Here is an 18,136-nt window from a genome sequence, read left to right as displayed (position 1 = left end):
ATGGTCACGTGATGATTTTTAAGTTTCTAAGTCACGTGACATTTTTTTAAGTAAAAGTGGTCGCGTGACATTTTCAATCATCAAATTTCATTTTTAAAGGTCACGTCCTAAACATGGAATTCATAATGTTACGTGACAGTTTTAAATGTCAAAATGTTATTTGAAGCGTCACGTGACCGTTTCTAGGTAAAAGCTAATGGTTTTTAAAGTCACGTCACTCTTTTTATAGTGAAAATGGTCACGTGATGATTTTAAATGATGAAATGTATTTTTAAACGTCTAGTGACTCTTTTTTAACGTCAAAAACGTAATCGTAAAGGTCACGTGATGGTTTTTAAGTTTCTAAGCCACGTGACATTTTCAATCATCAAATTTCATTTTTAAAGGTCACGCCCTAAACATGGAATTCATAATGTCAGGTGACAGTTTTAAATGTCAAAATGTTATTTGGACGGTCATGTGACCGTTTTTTAGTTAAATTGATAATTTTAAAGTCATTTGACTCTGTGTACAGTGAAAATGGGCAGGTAACGATTTTCAATCTCAGAACAGAATCCTATAGGTCACATGACCGTTACTTAGTTGCTGATACACTAAATCACCTCACTATTTTTAAAGTTAAAATGTAATTTTTAACGTCATGTGACTCGTTTTTACGTCAAAATAGAATCCTAAAGGTCACGAGACAGTTTTTACGTTTAGACTGAAATTTTTAAAGTCACGTAGACGAAATGCTTTTAAGGGTTGTGATTCGTTCACCTGCACCACCCCAATAAACACAATTACGTTGAAGAAACGTTTATTTTAGGAGATTGGACAACGTTAAAATAAAGTAAAAATTTCGCTTGAATTAACGTTTAGTTGCATATGCATTTCAACGTTTGCAAAAGATACTTTTCAATGTTGATTCAACTTTATTACCCAACAAGCATAACTACGTAGAAGAAACGTAACTCAAACGTTGATTTTGGTAGATTAGGAAACATTAAAATGTTGTTTGAATCAATTTATTGCAAATCGCAACGTTGGTAACGTTTGCAAGATATGCTTATATCAACGTTTGGTTTACGTCACTTTTTAAAAAAACGTTTATAAAAGTACTGGGTAAGAATGTAAAATTTGATTACATTTCCGTTTATAAGTAACATATACAAATCAACGTAGAATTATAGGTACGGTAAATGTGTAACATTGATTCAACTTTGATTCAGAAACATTGCAGTCACTTAGAACACGCATAGTCCAGTTATTATGTTCCGTTGTTTTAACGTTATATCAGTTGAAAACAACCAAAAATCAACGAGAAACGGTCAGAACATTGTTTCAACGTAGAATGAACGTGTGTATGTTTATTGGAATATGAATAACATAATTTATTAAAAAATTATACTCCAACCAACAAAAATTAGGGGTTCAACAAAAACAAACCGTATACAATCGATTCTCAAATCTGCTTTTGTTACCTACTCGTATTAAGAGCTTTGAATGTATAGTTTGTCCTCTAGTTTAGTGCAACAATAAAGTGCTAGAATGTAATAAAATGGACTTGACTTAAGGGAATTACACACCCAAACATGACTTTAACAGAAGCAATTTAACGTGAATCCTCCTACAAAATTAAGGCTTAATTTCGATTTCCTTGGTGTTTTCAAGAAAAAAAGTTAGTAGCTCCCTAAAGGCCACTTGAAAAAGTCACAAACCCAACAGTAATTAATTAGCCGTGATTACATGTTTCATGTAACAATTTTGTTAAATGGCCCCGGAGACTAAATGGTCCTTAGACATGCTCATGTTTATTATTACAGGGAAAAAAGAAAAGACGTAAAAAAGTGTCCTTTGGAAGAAAAAGCGACATATCAATCCAGTGTTTCTCGGTAGCTGAACCCATTTGTTGTGTCATTGTTTAGAGGGGTTGGTTGATTAAGTCTTTCGCACGACCTTGCGTTTGTGCCATTAAAGTTTAATGCGGACAGTAAATCCTTTTTCGAGGTTTTCGCTGTCAGAGCAATTCCACAGTTTGAAGGTTATTCGTGCTGGACAAAAAGGTCAACAACCAGTAAACATATTTTCGGTTTCTACATATAAAAGCTACCCGCTGAGTGCTTACAGGTTGGGTGGGGTATGTCGACCACCCCCTAGCGACGAATTTAGATTAATTGAGAGTTTACCGCCCCAGTTAATCCAGTCTCGTAAATAAATCATTTCCGGTGAAACAACTCTAGTTCTTGCTAGCGCAAAGTAAGATCGTACATGCCAAATAACATGTTCCGAAGTGCGCTGCGTCTAACCTCAACTCCCTCTTCACTGTAGTCATTAATTAAACTCCAGTTCCGAGATGGCATATATTTACTCGGGGTTTATTTGGATAATTCGAGCATCGAGGCGGATTTGGTTGAATTGACCCTTCGCGTTTCAAGATGCAGGTCCTGGGTCAAAGTTTAACGCTGGCCGGCATGAATATTCCCGAAGACGTCTATCGCCTAACGGCAGAATGGACAAATATTTATTGACAAGGGAGTTTGGTAATCACAAGATTGCCAATCACGATTATGCTTCCCAAAATTATGGATTATCTTAAATTATTCCCTAAATATCACCAAGTTTCAAATTGTAACAAACTGTTTCTAACAGAAAGATTAAAAGAATATCTGGAAGTAGAACAACCTAGCAGATACTTTTAAGTTTCCTAAAAAATTTTGGCATAAGTTTTATTCTATTACATACACAATATACTATATCTTCCACGACCATGTAATAATAGCTATTACTCACGAAGATGAAGTAGTAAATAATCAAGTAAAAAATACATTGACTCACACTGATTTTGTTACTTTTTAAGTGTTTCGTACTTCTATGGGATCGGATTTGACAGTTTCCAGATTTAGGACAGAACTGTAACTGACGACCAAATGTCATGACTGTCAAAAATCCACTCATAAAGCTATAAAATAAGTTTGGTACTACTTATACTAGAATATCTAGATTTTAGAAATGTTGTGTGGTTTTACACGTTTATGGAAAAGATTTTGACTCTACGGTAGTCATATTTAAAAATAGACTAAAGCTAAACCAGAAACACACAAACAAATGTTACAAATGCCAAAAATGCACTGATAAAGGTGTAAAATGTTTTCAATATTCATGTTCAATCAAACTGATTTTGTTACTTTTCCAGGATATTTCGTTGGTTTGTACCTTTATGGGATTGAATTTGACAGTTTTCAGGCTTGGAGCAGAACAAAAACAAAGCGGTAACTAACAGCTTAATGTCATCTGTCAAAGTATGACGTAATAATGTAATAGAAAGGAAAATCAAGGTTTAGGAATAACACTATGGACTTCTACGTCATCACAGAAAGATAAATATTTTAAATTTGACAAATGAAAAAGCAGACTTTTACAAACGTTACATTCATTTAAGTTTCTATTAACTGTTACGTCACCCCATTTTCCTGTTCAACTGTATTACTTAGCATGAACAATATAAGCAAATTCCATCTGTGGTTGCTTTGCGCCATAAGATAAAAATGCCATCTAGAAAGGCCACAGACGTTATTTTTCTTAAATTTCGACTTCAAACTCGGAAATTAACTAAATTCCGACTTCAAACTCTGAATTTAGTTAAATTCTTACTTTGAACCCGGAATTTAGTTGAATTCCGACTTCGAACTCAGAATTTACATTGTCACATTGCAAAAGCTTTTCAAACCAAATTAGACAAAATGTTTCAGTTTGGCAACATTGCAAACATTCTTCGAAGCAAATTAGTAAAATTTGTTAACTTTGGCAACATTGCTAACACACTTCAAAGAAATTAGTCGGACTTGTCAGTTTGGTTACATTACAAACACTCTTCGAACCAAAATTGTAGAATTTGTTAGTTTGATAACATTGCAAGGATACTTTTGAACCAAATTACCAAATTTTGTCAGTTAGGCAACATTTCAAACAGTCTTCGATCTAAATTAGGAGAGTTTGTTAATTTGGCAACATTGCAAGCAAACACACTTCAAAGAAATTAGTTGAACTTGTCAGTTTGGACAGATTGGAAACACTCTTCAAACCAAAATTGTAAAATTTGTCAATTTGATAACATTGCATATGCTGTTCAACCCAAATTAGTAAAATTAGTCAGTTTGGCAACATTGCAAACACTCTTTGATCTTAATTAGTAGAATTTGTTAATTTGTCAACATTCTACGCCTTCGTACTAAACAGTACTAAAATGTGTTATAGATTTCTACAACTACTTGAACTGACTTTATTTTACTTAAGTAACATAAATCTTATTTCTATAATTTGTTTATTAATTAAATGTGAACTAAATCTCTTATCGGAAATACCGTCTATTCCGAACGAAAACGTATTTTCCCAATTTCTGCTACTTGCGATTCAATTTGAATTCGACCTGAAAATACCACTACACCTAAAGGACATTCTTTACACCAAGTTTATTTAGAAATATACTTTGGTCTATAATAAAATAAATTGAATTGCATACGTTGAGAGTTAATCAATTTTGTATTTTACCTAGTAAATAAAATCGCTTAGTTCTGTTGTTCCTAAATTTGGCAAACTAACTAAAGATAATAAATTCTAGGCATCAACACTACAAATTTTGAATTTATAGGACTATAACAGCTGAAATAGTGACAGTATTTGTCTGAAAGCTGAATTTCCTTTTATCAATAGCATGCAAATTCAATTAAAGCTGGGAGTTATGTTGCATGTAATTCTATAATGTTATCGTCAACTATATTTCAATGATCAACGTTTAAATGGCTATTAACTACGATCGCAAAATCATATTGTCATTTGCCAATAATTAAATCCACATTATTGGATTGATACACGAACCTTAGATAATTGTCAGATCAGGCTTTCGATACGGTAATTTTGTGTTTCAGATTACCATCTCTTTAAAGCCTAAAAAGCTGAAAAAACAATATTCCAGTCCATTAAAAACTGAAACCAACATTGTCGAGTGGCACTAAAAAAATTGTACAATGCAATTTCTCTTATGGATTCTACAGGGAGTTTTAACAAGGAATTAATTAACAGTCGCAATTAGTAGACAATTGAAAATTGAATTTGGAAAATGTCCCGATTTGCGATTACACTGACTAGCGACCGCTGCAGGACAGTTAATACGAATGTGCGGCTTTAGCGGTCCGGATATGTTAATTGGCTGCCTAAAATTTAACAGAAGGACCAAACTGTCCAACTGTGGCGAACAATAAATTCATCCAACAATGACATTTACCAGGAAACCATAATTGCAACGAGGATTGCGATCGCATCTGCATCAACCTCGAAGTCACTTCTGCAGGAAAATTACGAAATATTTGTTACCCTTTCATTAAACAATCTAAAACTTTTCCTAAAATTAACTCAGAATTTCCAGTTGTTAACTTGCAAAATGAGCGTGCTTTACCTGGAAAATAGTATATTTGATTGGAGTTGGTTCATATTAACCAGGCAGGTATGCTATTCATTTCGTCCAAGTTAATATGTGCAATGGTTTAATAGTTAAAGTTCAAAATGTCTTTCATTAACTTAGTACAGTCGTTTTAATATAAACGAATTTTGCCAAATCAATCTCTCAGTTTTATAAATTTGTACGTTCTCGCTATGCAGACGTCCAAAACGAAATTATATGTTTCTAGCTTTAAACAAATTGCACTGCAACGACCATTTTAATTAAAATAGTTAATGGACCTCCATACATTAACGCTATTTGGCTGTTCTTTTCTGTGGAAAAACTTTGGGGTACAGTTTTGATTAAAAGCCAAATTATTTATGCTAAAAATTGTTTGACCCTTGATTCACTGAAGTAGTAAGACTAGGTTGGTTGGATCCCAATTAAGAACAAACATAAATAGGATTTCCCCATTAACAAAATTAATTTTGTTAATGCCACGTTTAAACTTAAATATCCAACTCACCTAAGGTTCTCTATTAATATAAGTGGACACCTTAATTGCACTCTTAAGATTCCGAGAGGGTTACGGTTAGGATCAGGTCAGTAACTGACCGTTAATAATCCTCTTGAATTTCACTTTAAGAGAACTTCACATAGTAAAGTAGTCCAGTTATTTTACAAACTAATACTCGCTTCAAATTACATTAAAACTACGATGCTAAAATTATTTTTTGCGTAATTTTCTTTTGTCGAAACTGAGTGGCATTTTAATCGACTTACCTGTGGGTTATATTGAAATTCATGGCTGAACAGCAATTACGTCCAATATTCATTTCGGATTTTAATATTCCTTTTCTTCAGGGGATGAATTTAAATCAATGTGCCACAAAAGACAGTCTAATAGTTTACTTACACTACATGAAACCCTGTCATAGTTTAATTGAAGGTAATTGTTCAGAAAATATCCAATTAAACTTGAGCAAATATAACTTCAGTGAAATAGCAGCGTTCCCAAAACGGTACTTGGTTATCGCCGGTCATTACGTGCAATATTCAAAGTTAACTTACCTCCCGTTTGTCGAGCACGTGCTGGATTTAACCTGAAAACCCTGACGAAGCTTTTATAAGATAAAATCTCTCTAGTAACTGCTAAAATATTTTAATAAATGGAAATTTTGATTCTAAAGAGCAATGTTAGTTTTGAAATAGGTCTTCCACCATCAACCAAACAAAACCTATATCCTGCTTCTTAAAACTAGCCTATTACAATAATTATTCTGCTAAATCCTGCTTAATTTTTTTTATTAACAATTTACAAGATAAAACATTGTAAAACTTAATTTATATCATCTAAATTAACTACCTCATAACTGGCAGATAAACTCTTTGGTTTTCTTCACATCATCAGGTTCAGGTTTTTCTTTCATATTCGACTGCTCATTAAGTTTTGTCGTTAATTCAGGTTTTTCGCTTTCTTCCTCGTCATCATCACCATCTTCATCATCCTCTTCCTCATCTTCCTCACTCTCTGTCGTTATGTCGACTTCGATTCCTTTCTCTTTTCCTTCTATCCGAGGCTCTATATCTTTGTCTTCGGCATTTGTGGTGGCTTTACTTTTTGGTTTTAACGTTACTTTGTCTTTTTGGTTGCTTTTATGCTCCTCCGGTATCATGGTTCTTTCTGCCTTCTCAGTTTCAGAAATGTTATCTCCGTTTTCATTACCTGTGTCTCCTGTATTTTCCATATTGGTTGATTGTTTCACATGAGTTGTCTCTTTGGATATTTGGTCACTTTCATCAGGCTCTGAAGGGTTGGTAACACCTTCTTCAGTAATTTCTTCATTTGTTATGCTAGTAGTTTTTCTGGTTTTACCTCTTCTACTAGTTTTTGTTAAGCCTCCCCAATCAAAAGAAAAAGGGTTATGACCTTGGTTAATTTTGTTTTGTCTATCTTTTTCTTTGTCATTATTTTCTGTAGTACTTTTGTCAGACTGATTTTCTTCTGTAGTTGCTATATCAGTGTTACCTTTTTCTTCAGCTGTATTATCCTCATCACCAGATTTATCTTCACTTTCTTTTTCAGTTGTTTTAATATGCTTGGTTGTGTGTGTTTTGCCCCCATTCTGTTTTTTGTCTTCATTCACTTCAGTTTCTTTACGGTTGTCTTCAGTTGCAGGTTCTTCTATTCCTGTTTTACTGGCTTCTTCAGTTTCTTCACTGGGTCGGTTAGTTTTTTGTTTACCTCTAGGACTTTTAGTTATATCATCCCAATCAAACGAAAAAGGGTTATGACCTTGGTTAATTTTGTTTTGTCTATCTTTTTCTTTGTCATTATTTTCCGTAGTACTTTTGTCAGACTGATTTTCTTCTGTAGTTGCTATATCAGTGTTACCTTTTTCTTCAGCTGTATTATCCTCATCACCAGATTTATCTTCACTTTCTTTTTCAGTTGTTTTAATATGCTCAGTTGTGTGTGTTTTGCCCCCATTCTGTTTTTTGTCTTCATTCACTTCTATTCCTGTTTTACTGGCTTCTTCAGTTTCTTCACTGGGTCGGTTAGTTTTTTGTTTACCTCTAGGACTTTTAGTTATATCATCCCAATCAAACGAAAATGGATTATGACCTTGTCTCTTGCCATTTTCTGGTTTTGCGGTAGCGTCTTCATTGTGTTTGTCACTTTTTTCGGTATCTCCATGTGGATGTTTTTTATCTGTTAACTTAAAAGTTGTTTGGGAGTGTTGGCTGTGGTTAAGTGAGTGGCAATTAAACTGCATGGTAGAGTTTAGGTGGTATTCCATTTTGTGTAACATTTCAGCAGCAATTTTTCCTAGCAAGTTTTGTAGTTATCATCAACTTTGGGTCAAAAGTTGCATTTACCTTTAAAAACTTTCTTGTGTTCGGTGTCAATAACGTCCCCTATAAGATCACCCATTTGAGAGTCAGCTTTGTCAGAAAGATTTGACTTGAAGGGACTTGGCAGAATTGTGTACTTGTAGAGAACTTGTTCGTCCAATGGTTTGAAGTCATGAACTGTAAAGGACATTTAATGTTTACGTTTTAGTAAGACAACCAAAACATTCATACCAAATTTAGTTTTAGTTATTGAGATGCTGACGTTTGTGAGATTAAGATTGTGCCCTAGTTGTTTTGCAAATTCTTTAGGATCGCAATTAATCTGAAATTATCAGTTTGTTAGTTTAAAAAAATTGTCTACTCAGCGTTAGTACATTTCTTTTTTCTGGAAACTTTCGATTCATCTGCATCCAAATGTTCTTCTGAAATTTGCCTGGGATGTAAGTGGACGTCATCCGTTTTCGTCCACATTTTTCCTCTGTTTTGCACAACTCTACTGATCCAGGTTTGGGACCTGTATAAAAAAGAAAAGTGGTGGCAAATCATGAATATTATTGACCAATACCTTCACACTCCTCATCATCAAGTAGAATATAGTCAGCTCCTTTCTTTGGATTAACTTGCACACATTCAACAGCTCTTGTGCGGACACCTCCTTTGTTTCTGCAAGCTCTACAATGTCCCCATGGTCCAACCTCCCATCTAAAATATATAAAGTAATTACTTCTAATCAAAAATTGCGCAAATATTAAGTACTTCTTCTTGCAAGGTTCTTCATTACAATTCTTGACCATGTCAGTAGGTTTATCAATACCAGCACAGAAGTTAGAACTGACTTTTCCTGCTTTCTCTTCCATGCAATCTATGACCGCCTTTTGGGTTCCACCACCACAAGCTACAGAACATTCTTCAAACTCGCCTAGAACAAAGGTATATTTAATTTATAAATTACTCATTTGATTTGTTTTACCTAATTCCCAATGATACCGAGGTTCATAGGTAGAGTCTACTGAAGGTTCAGCCCAACTATAAAAGAATCCGGGGTTTTCATCTTTAAAAAAATTTACCTAAAATTAGTGTTATGTCAAATGGTTTACTGTACAAGTGTTCAAGGTGTGTTGTATTACAAAAAACACCACGTCCTCCTTAAGAGGACCTTCCATAATGAACTTTTCCTTTTTAGGCTCCACGTGAGCGTAAACTCCTATATTGTCCCCAATATTATATTCATTATCAAGGTTTTCGGTGCTACAAATAACTATTAATACAGTTTGCTGAGGTGAAACAGTATTCTCACTTGTCTCCATTCAAGTAAAACTTTTTTTCTGTGCTATCTGTGAGTGCTATAGTATTTTTTGAGGGTGCTTTTTCTTCAATTACGACTTTTCTAGCACCAGCAGGTATAACAGCTACCTTAGTGTAGCCTGGCATAAAAAAAACTCGTTTACTCAGACTGGTAAGCTAGAAATTGCTCATACCTCGGCCTATATCTTTATAAACCTCCTCAACAATCTTGCATTGAGTACCATCACCATTACACACACCACAACGATCTTCCACTGCATCCGATTCTAAAACATTATCGCAGCCCACTACCTACAAGTTCAAATCAAATAATACAAGTCTGGTGGATTTGTAGATACTTACACGACATACTCCAGAAATGCATATGTTCTTGGTACCATGTTTGCAAGGAGTACCATCTTTAGTAACGGGTTCCAACTTGCTCAAAACATTGTTTTCATTAACGCAGTACAACGCGCATGGTTCGTCTGGAAATTGTTGTAATCAACCGTTACGAAAACTTTGCAAGAAAAATCATGGCTTCATAATCCCAAACTTTTTCCCGGAAGAAATTAAGCAATTTGCGGCGAGTCGGAACGAAGTTTCCGAGATTTTCTCCTTGCAATTTTCCGAGCAACGGCCGGCCATCAAACGTGACTTACATAAAAATTTTCCGGTTTGTGAATTTTTGATTGCCGCAATTAAAACTTCATTTTAAATGTGGGCGAAGGCCATATTTCTGGCAACTTTTAAAACGGAACTGGTTCGAAAGTAATTTATCAGAAGTTGATGGTACAAGTTGCTGATGTTTTCCACCTTTACACTCTTTTCTTTTTAAGGAAAAGGTAATTTTATTTTAATAACCTTTTTTTTGCTAGCTCTAACTTGCGATCATGTTCAATGTCAAAATTTTCTTATTTACACCAATCCTACCTTCCTTAAATCGCGAAACCCACTTGTGGTATTCTCCATTCCAAGGTTTCTCGTTTTCTTCGGTGCATTGTTGTTGTCGAAACGTTGGACTACCATCAGGACAAGGCTGAAAACCTGGCCTTTAATAACGTTATCCATTAACACTATAGATTTTCTACCAAAGGGTTGCAAATTTTCATTCTTTTTCTTTGTCCCAAACAATATCTGCCCTTATTAGCAGGTACAGGATTGTTGCAATCCCTTTCCGAGTAGGTTAACCCTCCACCACAGCTTCTGCTGCACTCAGACCATGGACCCCATTCTCCCCAACCGCCATTAATAGCTTCAGGTCGGGCACCCATTTCAATGCATTTTTTATTGAAACACCACTATTGGATATTTTGTAAAAAGTTCAGTAAATGAGTTTTACGTACTTTGTTTTCGGCGCACTTAGTGCCATCGGCTGGTATTTCTCCTTTTCCTATACAATTTTTAGCGTTCATTTTACAAATCAAGTCTTCGCAAATTTTCTCTTTTATTCCAGAACACACTCCTAGACTAGTCGGTATCATAAATTTGCATTGCTCACTAGCGTCATATACTACCCCTGGTAAGTTATCAGCAAAAGGGTATAAGGTTGATTGTGGAAGATCACTAAGGCATTGACCTAAATTGTTACTGAATACTCAATAATCAAGGAACTTGAAGATCTAAATTGTAATTTGCATACTCAAGCAAAGTGTTTATTAGACTTTTACTGCAAGTAGACCAGCGAATAGTATTGCTGCTAACAATTGGAGACATAACAAAGTAAGAACCGTCAGTATCTTGAACAGCACAAGGAGTATCCTGACTGTCGTGTTGGGCACCAAACCTAAAATTAAATCCGCTGATCACTGTATTACAACTAAGGCACTAGAAATCTACAGGTGACCAATTTCATGGGCAACAATCACGCTCAACAGTAAACCGCTATCCTCGTTAATACCACATTTCTGGTTTTTCGAACAAACTCCACCAACGTAGGCCAGGCCAGAAAGGCCACAATCCTCTTCAGCCTGAGCGCACAGATCATACCTATTCTAATGAAAAAGACGAAATAAAGCACAAATTTATCAATACAGTCTTAGTCACCTTGTCAGGAGGATGGCCACATCAAAATGGTTAGGACTGTCCTCAGGAGTGTTGATTTTGATAGCCCAGTCGCAGAAACTTTTTAAAGTTTTTCCAGAATCTCTGTTTATTTCTAAATCAATTTCTTTTTCTTCTTTTTCCAAATAAATAATGCGCACCACTGTTAAGTCGATTTGGTGTCCTACTGAAGCGTCGTGGTAGTAATCTGCCACCTAAAGTCGTTTTATTTTATTAATTTGATATTTTTTTAAAAACCAAAAACTTACCATATTCATAACAGTCATTACATACAACTCCACATCCCTTTGCTTGTGATATCTCAAGAAAGTTTTATCACAAACAACTCCAACTTCCAAATATCGATTTACAACCTCAGACCTTTTCTTGACTTTGAATATATCCTGGCCTTGTAAAGCCTGCTCTCTACAACACATTCTAGTCAGAAAAACATTTACCTTCGTTTACTAATCACTTACTTGAAACGTTCTTTGATAGCCTTTTCCCAAGACTCTTTAGTGCCGCACTTTTTCATTTTAACATTAGGTTTGTCGTAGACTATGTGCAGGTGATGCCCTTCTGAATTTGGCGAGTGGTTGTCTACGGGTTCGATGTAGTATTTTCGATTATCTATAACGACATACCCTGCCTGAGGAGGAAGTCAATTTCGGACTATTTATTTAAGTAAATCCAAAGCTTACCAAACCATCACAAGTGGAAATGGCAGCTTTAGATTGGGGATATCCCCTTACTCTGCCAGTGTAATGACACAACTTTTTCCCTTTCAATGTTCTTACATAGCGTTGTTTGATCTCAATTTCAGGATTTCTTTTTTCAATCACCATTCCTGGATGTAAAAAGTCTCGATTAGGCCACAGCTCTAGGTGGTACAACTGGTCATTGATTTGCACCCCTATAATCTTGAATTATGTAGTAGTTGAATATACAAATTAGGTTACAAACCGTAATGCAGCATTTCTGGATCTTCCAAAGAACGTTTTCTGCGGTTCTTCGGGCTATTGTGGTCATGAAAATGCGGCAAGTGAAAAGATGCAAAATCTCCTTCTAATGTTAGTTTATGTGGGATGGCAAGATGGTACTCGTTCAAAGACTTGGTGTATCTGCCTAGAGAAAACCGTCCAATTAAAATTATTTAAAACCCGGTATGAAGATGGTCAATTAACAAGAATGCTAAACAAATCGCACTGGCATAGTTTAATTACTGCGATTATTATAAGGTGACCCTGTAGCAGGAAGATAAATTTAAAAACACACCCTGCCTTCTCTTCTAATGAATTTTATTGCACCTATCAGAGAATAAATTCCTGTTCCCCTTCGACTATTTAAGGCGTTACCCAAGCTATTAATCCTGCAAGTATGTCCAGTAATTGCAATTAGCGCCGACAACTGCAGAAAATACTTGTAATACCGCGTAGAGATTTTTTACGACAACCTCTACAGGGTGTTATAGTTTTAGTTCAAAGCTGGGATATATCCAGAAAAGCTGTTTTTTTGATAATCCTTGATTTTCGCGTTTCCAGTCGTTTTTTTCTCGTTTTTTCATCATGTCAATAAAGGTGTTGCCAGGGTCCAATCCAATTACGTTTTCAATACAATGAGTCTGCCATATTGGAGTCGGATAAATTTCGTAGAGAAACGGAACGTCAAAAAGGAATATTCCCATAATGATATCGTCCCGTTCGGAAATTAGGTCAGATGCGGAGTGACTGAGTGCTAATATTTGACTTCGTTATGAAACGAGATGTTTTTTTGTCATGGAGAAATTATTGACGTGAAGAGGAATGTTTTAGACCTGGTGCCATGGGAAGCAGTTTTTTAAACGCTGTAATAGATCCCAATTCAAATCCACTAAAGATTTTTCGGAAAAATTTAATTAATTCGCGCTAAAGTATCATCAAATAAGGGAAAAAGTTGCCGAACTTTTTTTAAAGGTCATTTGTGATTCCGTTTTCAAAAAGTTACCTAAAAATTATTATTTAACTTTCAAAAAATCCTCATGTTCAAAGCAAAATTTTAAAAGACTGTCATATGAATATATGAGATCACTCTACAGGGTGGTCCAGTTTTAAGTGTCAATAATTCACCATTCGATAGCCAATCAAAAAATAAGTTGACTTGCATTATGTAATTTTTCTGAAAAACGTTTTCTAAGATACAGCCCACCAAATTTCAATATAAAAAATCGTTTTATAGTGTAAAACTGAACATTCAAGACTTGTGAGAGTCCAAATTTGTACTGAATAGTCTAAAAACTTGCTATTAACTACTAGAAATAGTCTTATAATTCGTTTTCTCAGACTGCCTTCCTGGTAAAAACTAAAAACAGTCCGGAAATCAAGACAAAGATTGTATTGTACATGAAACTCATTTTTTGCTACTAAAAATAATCTAAAAGTTGATTTCTAAGGTTAAAACTAACTTTACTAGGACTAAAGAGAGTCCAAAAGTCTATTTTCAGGACTTTAATTGGTGTACAACTCAATTTTCTGAAACAAGACTAGAAGTAAATTAAATTTTCTGACTATGTTACTTCTCAAGACTATCATAGCATTTGGTACCAAAATGTTTTACTTTTATTACGGAAGAAACTTCTTTGTGGAAATAGTCTTAAACTCGATTTTTCAGTCTTAAAAAGCACTAAAAACACTCTGAATTTCTTAGAGATACTACAATTTATTGCACCTATGAGTGTAGAAATTTAATAGTAAAGAAGCTAAGCTTGAAATGACATTTTCAAGACTACGGATAGTGTCCAAACTGGCTTTTAGGCCTGATAAGTCAAAAGATTGTATTGAAGAATCTTAAAGCACTAAAAACAGTCTAGATTTTTAAGAAATACTTGAATTTTTAGCACTGAGGTGTCTAGAAGTCGATTTAATAGTAAGAAAGCTTAGAATGATATTTTAAGTCTATGGAGAATGTAAAAATTGTTTTTTCAAGTTTGCTATGTCAATAACTTCGATTTTCCAAGCTGAAAGCAGTTTTGGAGCACTAAAAATAGTCCAGAATTCTAAGAAAATGAAAAACAAAGTAAAAAGTACGAAAAGTTATTTTTCAAGACAATTTTTATGAATCTAATGTCAATGTCCTGTATCTAAAACTATTTTCAAGACTAAAATATTGAAGTTTGTCTTCAAATTATGTAAACTTAGTTCAAATGCAAATTTGTCACTTTACATTAGTTCAGAGTCACTTTTTGGTGTTCAAGTCAATTTTTAAGGTTTAAATGTATGAATTTGTACTCAAAAATTCTAGAAAAATCAATTTTTAATACTAAAGTCTCTCGATTTGTATTAAAACTGGTTACAAACAATTTTTAAGCTTCTAAAATAATTTTTTATCTTTTCTAGTCAATTTTCAAAACTAAAGAATTTCAGTTTATTTGAAAACTATGAAAACTGGCTACAATAAAATTTTTTAAGCTTCTTAAGTCAATTTTTCGTTTCCAAGACAATTTTTAAGTTGGATTGGGTTAGTTTTGGGTCTTTGAACGTAATAACTGAATTATCTCGTAAACGAAGTTTCAAATTAGAATTGTATAAGAGATAATTAATTTTTCATCGTGAACAATAAAATTAAAAGAAACTGTAATTTTTGAAAAATATCCAAATACGTAGAAAATAAGGCAAAAACATGAAATCTTCCTGTATCTACGTTTCTGGAGAATTTTGGCAAACGTCATTCATAATGAGTATTTTTTTCTAGAGTGCTTGTTCCAAATTTGATCCAACGGTCTGACAGTTATGACAAAAAAAATTTTTTAAAGTGAAATTTGAAGAACTGTATTTTCCTTAGGAAGCCTTTTTCAGAAAAATGACATAATGCATGTTAACTTATTTTTTGATGGGCTATCGAATGGTGAATTATTGACATTTAAAACTGGACCACCCTGTATAAAACAGTGATCTATTCTTATCTATCTATTCTGTAAAATATTTAACCAGCAGATAATTCTTATGTTTTGGATTGGAGTGTCTCTACAATGCCCTGAAATACGTTAAACTATAAATTTGAATAGAATTATGAACTTCCTTACAGTAGAAAAAAATCTTCCTAGTTAAAAAACATCATGACTGGCGTATCGTTCGAAGCTGAAAAAACAAACGGGAATCAAGATTACTTTCGGCCTATTACCGATGAAGACCTTATCTGGTATTACTTCTTTGTCTATCTAGCGTTTCTTTTGTCCTGTCCGTCAGTGCCAAGGCGATCTTGATAACGGGGAAGTTTTGTTAAGTCGCGGTTTAGGTGCGATCAATTATTTCGATAAAAGTTTGCTACAAAGGTAGACAGTACTTGAATTTCTGATGGCTGATAAGACCACAATTTAGAAGTGTTATAACTGTAGGATGAGTTTAAAAAGGGGAAATATAGCTTTCAACCCTGCTGCTAAATGTGAATAAGCTTCGTGGTTTCCCAGAATTTTAGTATCATAATTTTTTGGGATAAAAACTGGGCACTTACCGTGTATTAGAGCAGCAATGGACCAGACAGAAAAAACCCACATGCACACCATGACCCATATAAATTTAATCATCGCGTCCTAATGGCTCAAAATACTTTCACGATGACAAAGGTTGACACGTGACAGGACGGACATTAAATCACCCCTGTCAGGAAGGTTTACCTGGTGCCGATATTCCTGCACAGACAGACCAGAAAAAGATGTCTCCGTCGGCTTGTCAATTCGACCTTATTTATTAACGTACCTATATGGAAGTTTCAGCTAAAAAAGGTACTGGCTTGCCAGTACTGGTTTTAGGTGGAAAGCCAGCCGCCTTACCTTTTTGGGGAAGTAATTTTTTTTTATATGGCGCCGGTACTTGAAAGAAGTTACTTTTGTGGTTTTTGATAGTGTTGGGCATAATCGATACACCAACCTTTTTTAAAACGATTTTGGGGAACATTCAGAATAAAGCTTTTCAACCATTTCCTAATAAAAAAATGTAGATTACTTGATTTCTCAGTTATAATATTCGAATGATCTATCATACTGCCATAATCAAAATATTTCGATTATATCATTCCTAACGCCCATCACTTCTTTTTGAACACAAAGTAGTAGTAGTAGTATGTGCAAATACCAATCACAAACGTCTTTACACAAACGCTGTATTGAAAATAAATAAAACAATCAATAAATGCCTTTTCCTAAAAGTAAACTTCTCAGGTGTTCTGTCAATTTTCTGCTCATTCAGAAATTTCAGCCAATTAGCTTGCTAAATTCCAATAAGGTATTTTGTAAAGCTTAGATTACTGCAGAAGTTCAATAAAATTCCACAGCATAGTTTAATTAAATCAAATTTTGGTGTAGAAGACGCATTATTCTCATATTTATGGAAAATTGACCGGTTTTGGTTGTTAATGTAGGGGAGGATAAGACATAGTTGCAAATGTATTCAAAGATTGCATTACCATTAGTATTAAGGGAGCTTTGCATAATTCTTCGCTTAACAGTAATAAAGCGTACTAGAATCTTAAATAGGTAATCAAATTTAAATTATGCTTAAACTAGTATCACACTGATATAAGCTGCAGAAAATACATCTGAAATAAAAGTAAAATGGTTGGCAAAGCGTGCCAGAAAACCATTTCTCATATATCGGTAATTATTTGTAATAAATGTCCCTACAGATTTATTATACTAGTTCTATTTAGATGCCAGCAATAGATTCAATACATTTACGAAAAAAATAAGAGATAAATTTCAGTTGTTGGTTATTAGACACTGATAGCAACAAGGAAAATCAATTAGTGACAAAACTGCCTCAATAAAACTTGGCTGCAGCGATAAAATTTTATTTCATTGAAGCGAATTTCTTATCTACTCAGGAGGTCTAATTATTCAATGAATCTCGCTTAATAGAAACAACGATTTATATCGGCTAATCACACGTGAATTAACCCAATTAAAATCTTTGTGATTGATTCGATGCGTTTGGCGAGATGAGCTTTCTCGGTACCAAGAAAAAGACTTTCAATTCAATTATTTATCGAAGTATTGGCCGATTTTAATAAGACACACACGAAGAAATCTGGGTGTGGGTTTTAAGTAACGAGAGCGTTAAGCTTGTTTAATATTTCCGATAGTCGGCTCGTAAATTTCGCCAGAATTCAATTCCTCCCATATAGTCAATGTCATGATGGAGTTAAGGGATATGTTCGCCAACGACACGCTCATAATTAATCGTGATTTATTTTTTACTTCCTGCCGACATCCTGATATATTAGAGCCGTTTTACCAAGGCGTTTGTTAATGTTTTTAGGCAGTTGTCGATTTATGACCCCTCTGAATCGCCCAGCTAACTGCATCTGATCAATGCAAACCTCATTAAACCTGGCTATTCCCGTGTCCCATTATAATTAGCATCCTTAACAATCTAAGCGAGCAACGTTTACTGGTAACAATAACCCGTCGAGATTCTCCTGATGTAGATAGCAAGACAAAACAGCCAATAATTGCTCGTTTATTCTCTCACTTACTGAGAATCTGCTCGTCCGTGTAATTGAAAA

At 34.4% G+C, this 18,136-nt stretch overlaps 2 protein-coding genes across 3 annotated transcripts in view; one reads left to right on the top strand and one right to left on the bottom strand.

Annotated features, from left to right (window-relative positions):
• Positions 1-18,136, top strand: part of LOC145735364 (cytochrome b-c1 complex subunit 8-like) — a 205,652-nt gene that overhangs the window by 140,636 nt on the left and 46,880 nt on the right. The gene's annotated exons all lie outside the window — the stretch shown is intronic.
• Positions 6,708-16,326, bottom strand: LOC145735473 (A disintegrin and metalloproteinase with thrombospondin motifs 6-like). 2 transcript variants are annotated; one of them, XM_081989389.1, is made up of 22 exons: positions 16,088-16,326; positions 12,566-12,723; positions 12,304-12,515; positions 12,082-12,251; positions 11,872-12,028; positions 11,606-11,817; positions 11,399-11,548; positions 11,202-11,345; positions 10,906-11,149; positions 10,651-10,860; positions 10,493-10,598; positions 9,923-10,047; positions 9,754-9,871; positions 9,573-9,699; positions 9,403-9,523; positions 9,246-9,342; positions 9,032-9,194; positions 8,841-8,977; positions 8,650-8,789; positions 8,507-8,597; positions 8,300-8,452; positions 6,708-8,249 (listed from the first exon to the last, which is right to left on the bottom strand). In XM_081989389.1, exons 1-22 carry the CDS (start codon positions 16,144-16,146, stop codon positions 6,787-6,789), a joined length of 4,557 nt encoding a protein of 1,518 aa, XP_081845515.1. In that variant the 5' UTR covers positions 16,147-16,326; the 3' UTR covers positions 6,708-6,786. The 2 variants fall into 2 exon arrangements, with proteins under 2 accessions (XP_081845515.1, XP_081845514.1); XM_081989388.1 differs by having other exon boundaries at positions 12,566-12,727; positions 16,088-16,325.

This window comes from Ips typographus, linkage group LG11 (assembly GCF_016097725.1).
Source record: "Ips typographus isolate SLU linkage group LG11, UJ_Ityp_2.0, whole genome shotgun sequence".
NCBI classification, from domain to species: domain Eukaryota; kingdom Metazoa; phylum Arthropoda; class Insecta; order Coleoptera; family Curculionidae; genus Ips; species Ips typographus.
Note: the sequence above shows the minus strand (reverse complement) of the source record. Positions and strands in the feature narration are given on the sequence as shown.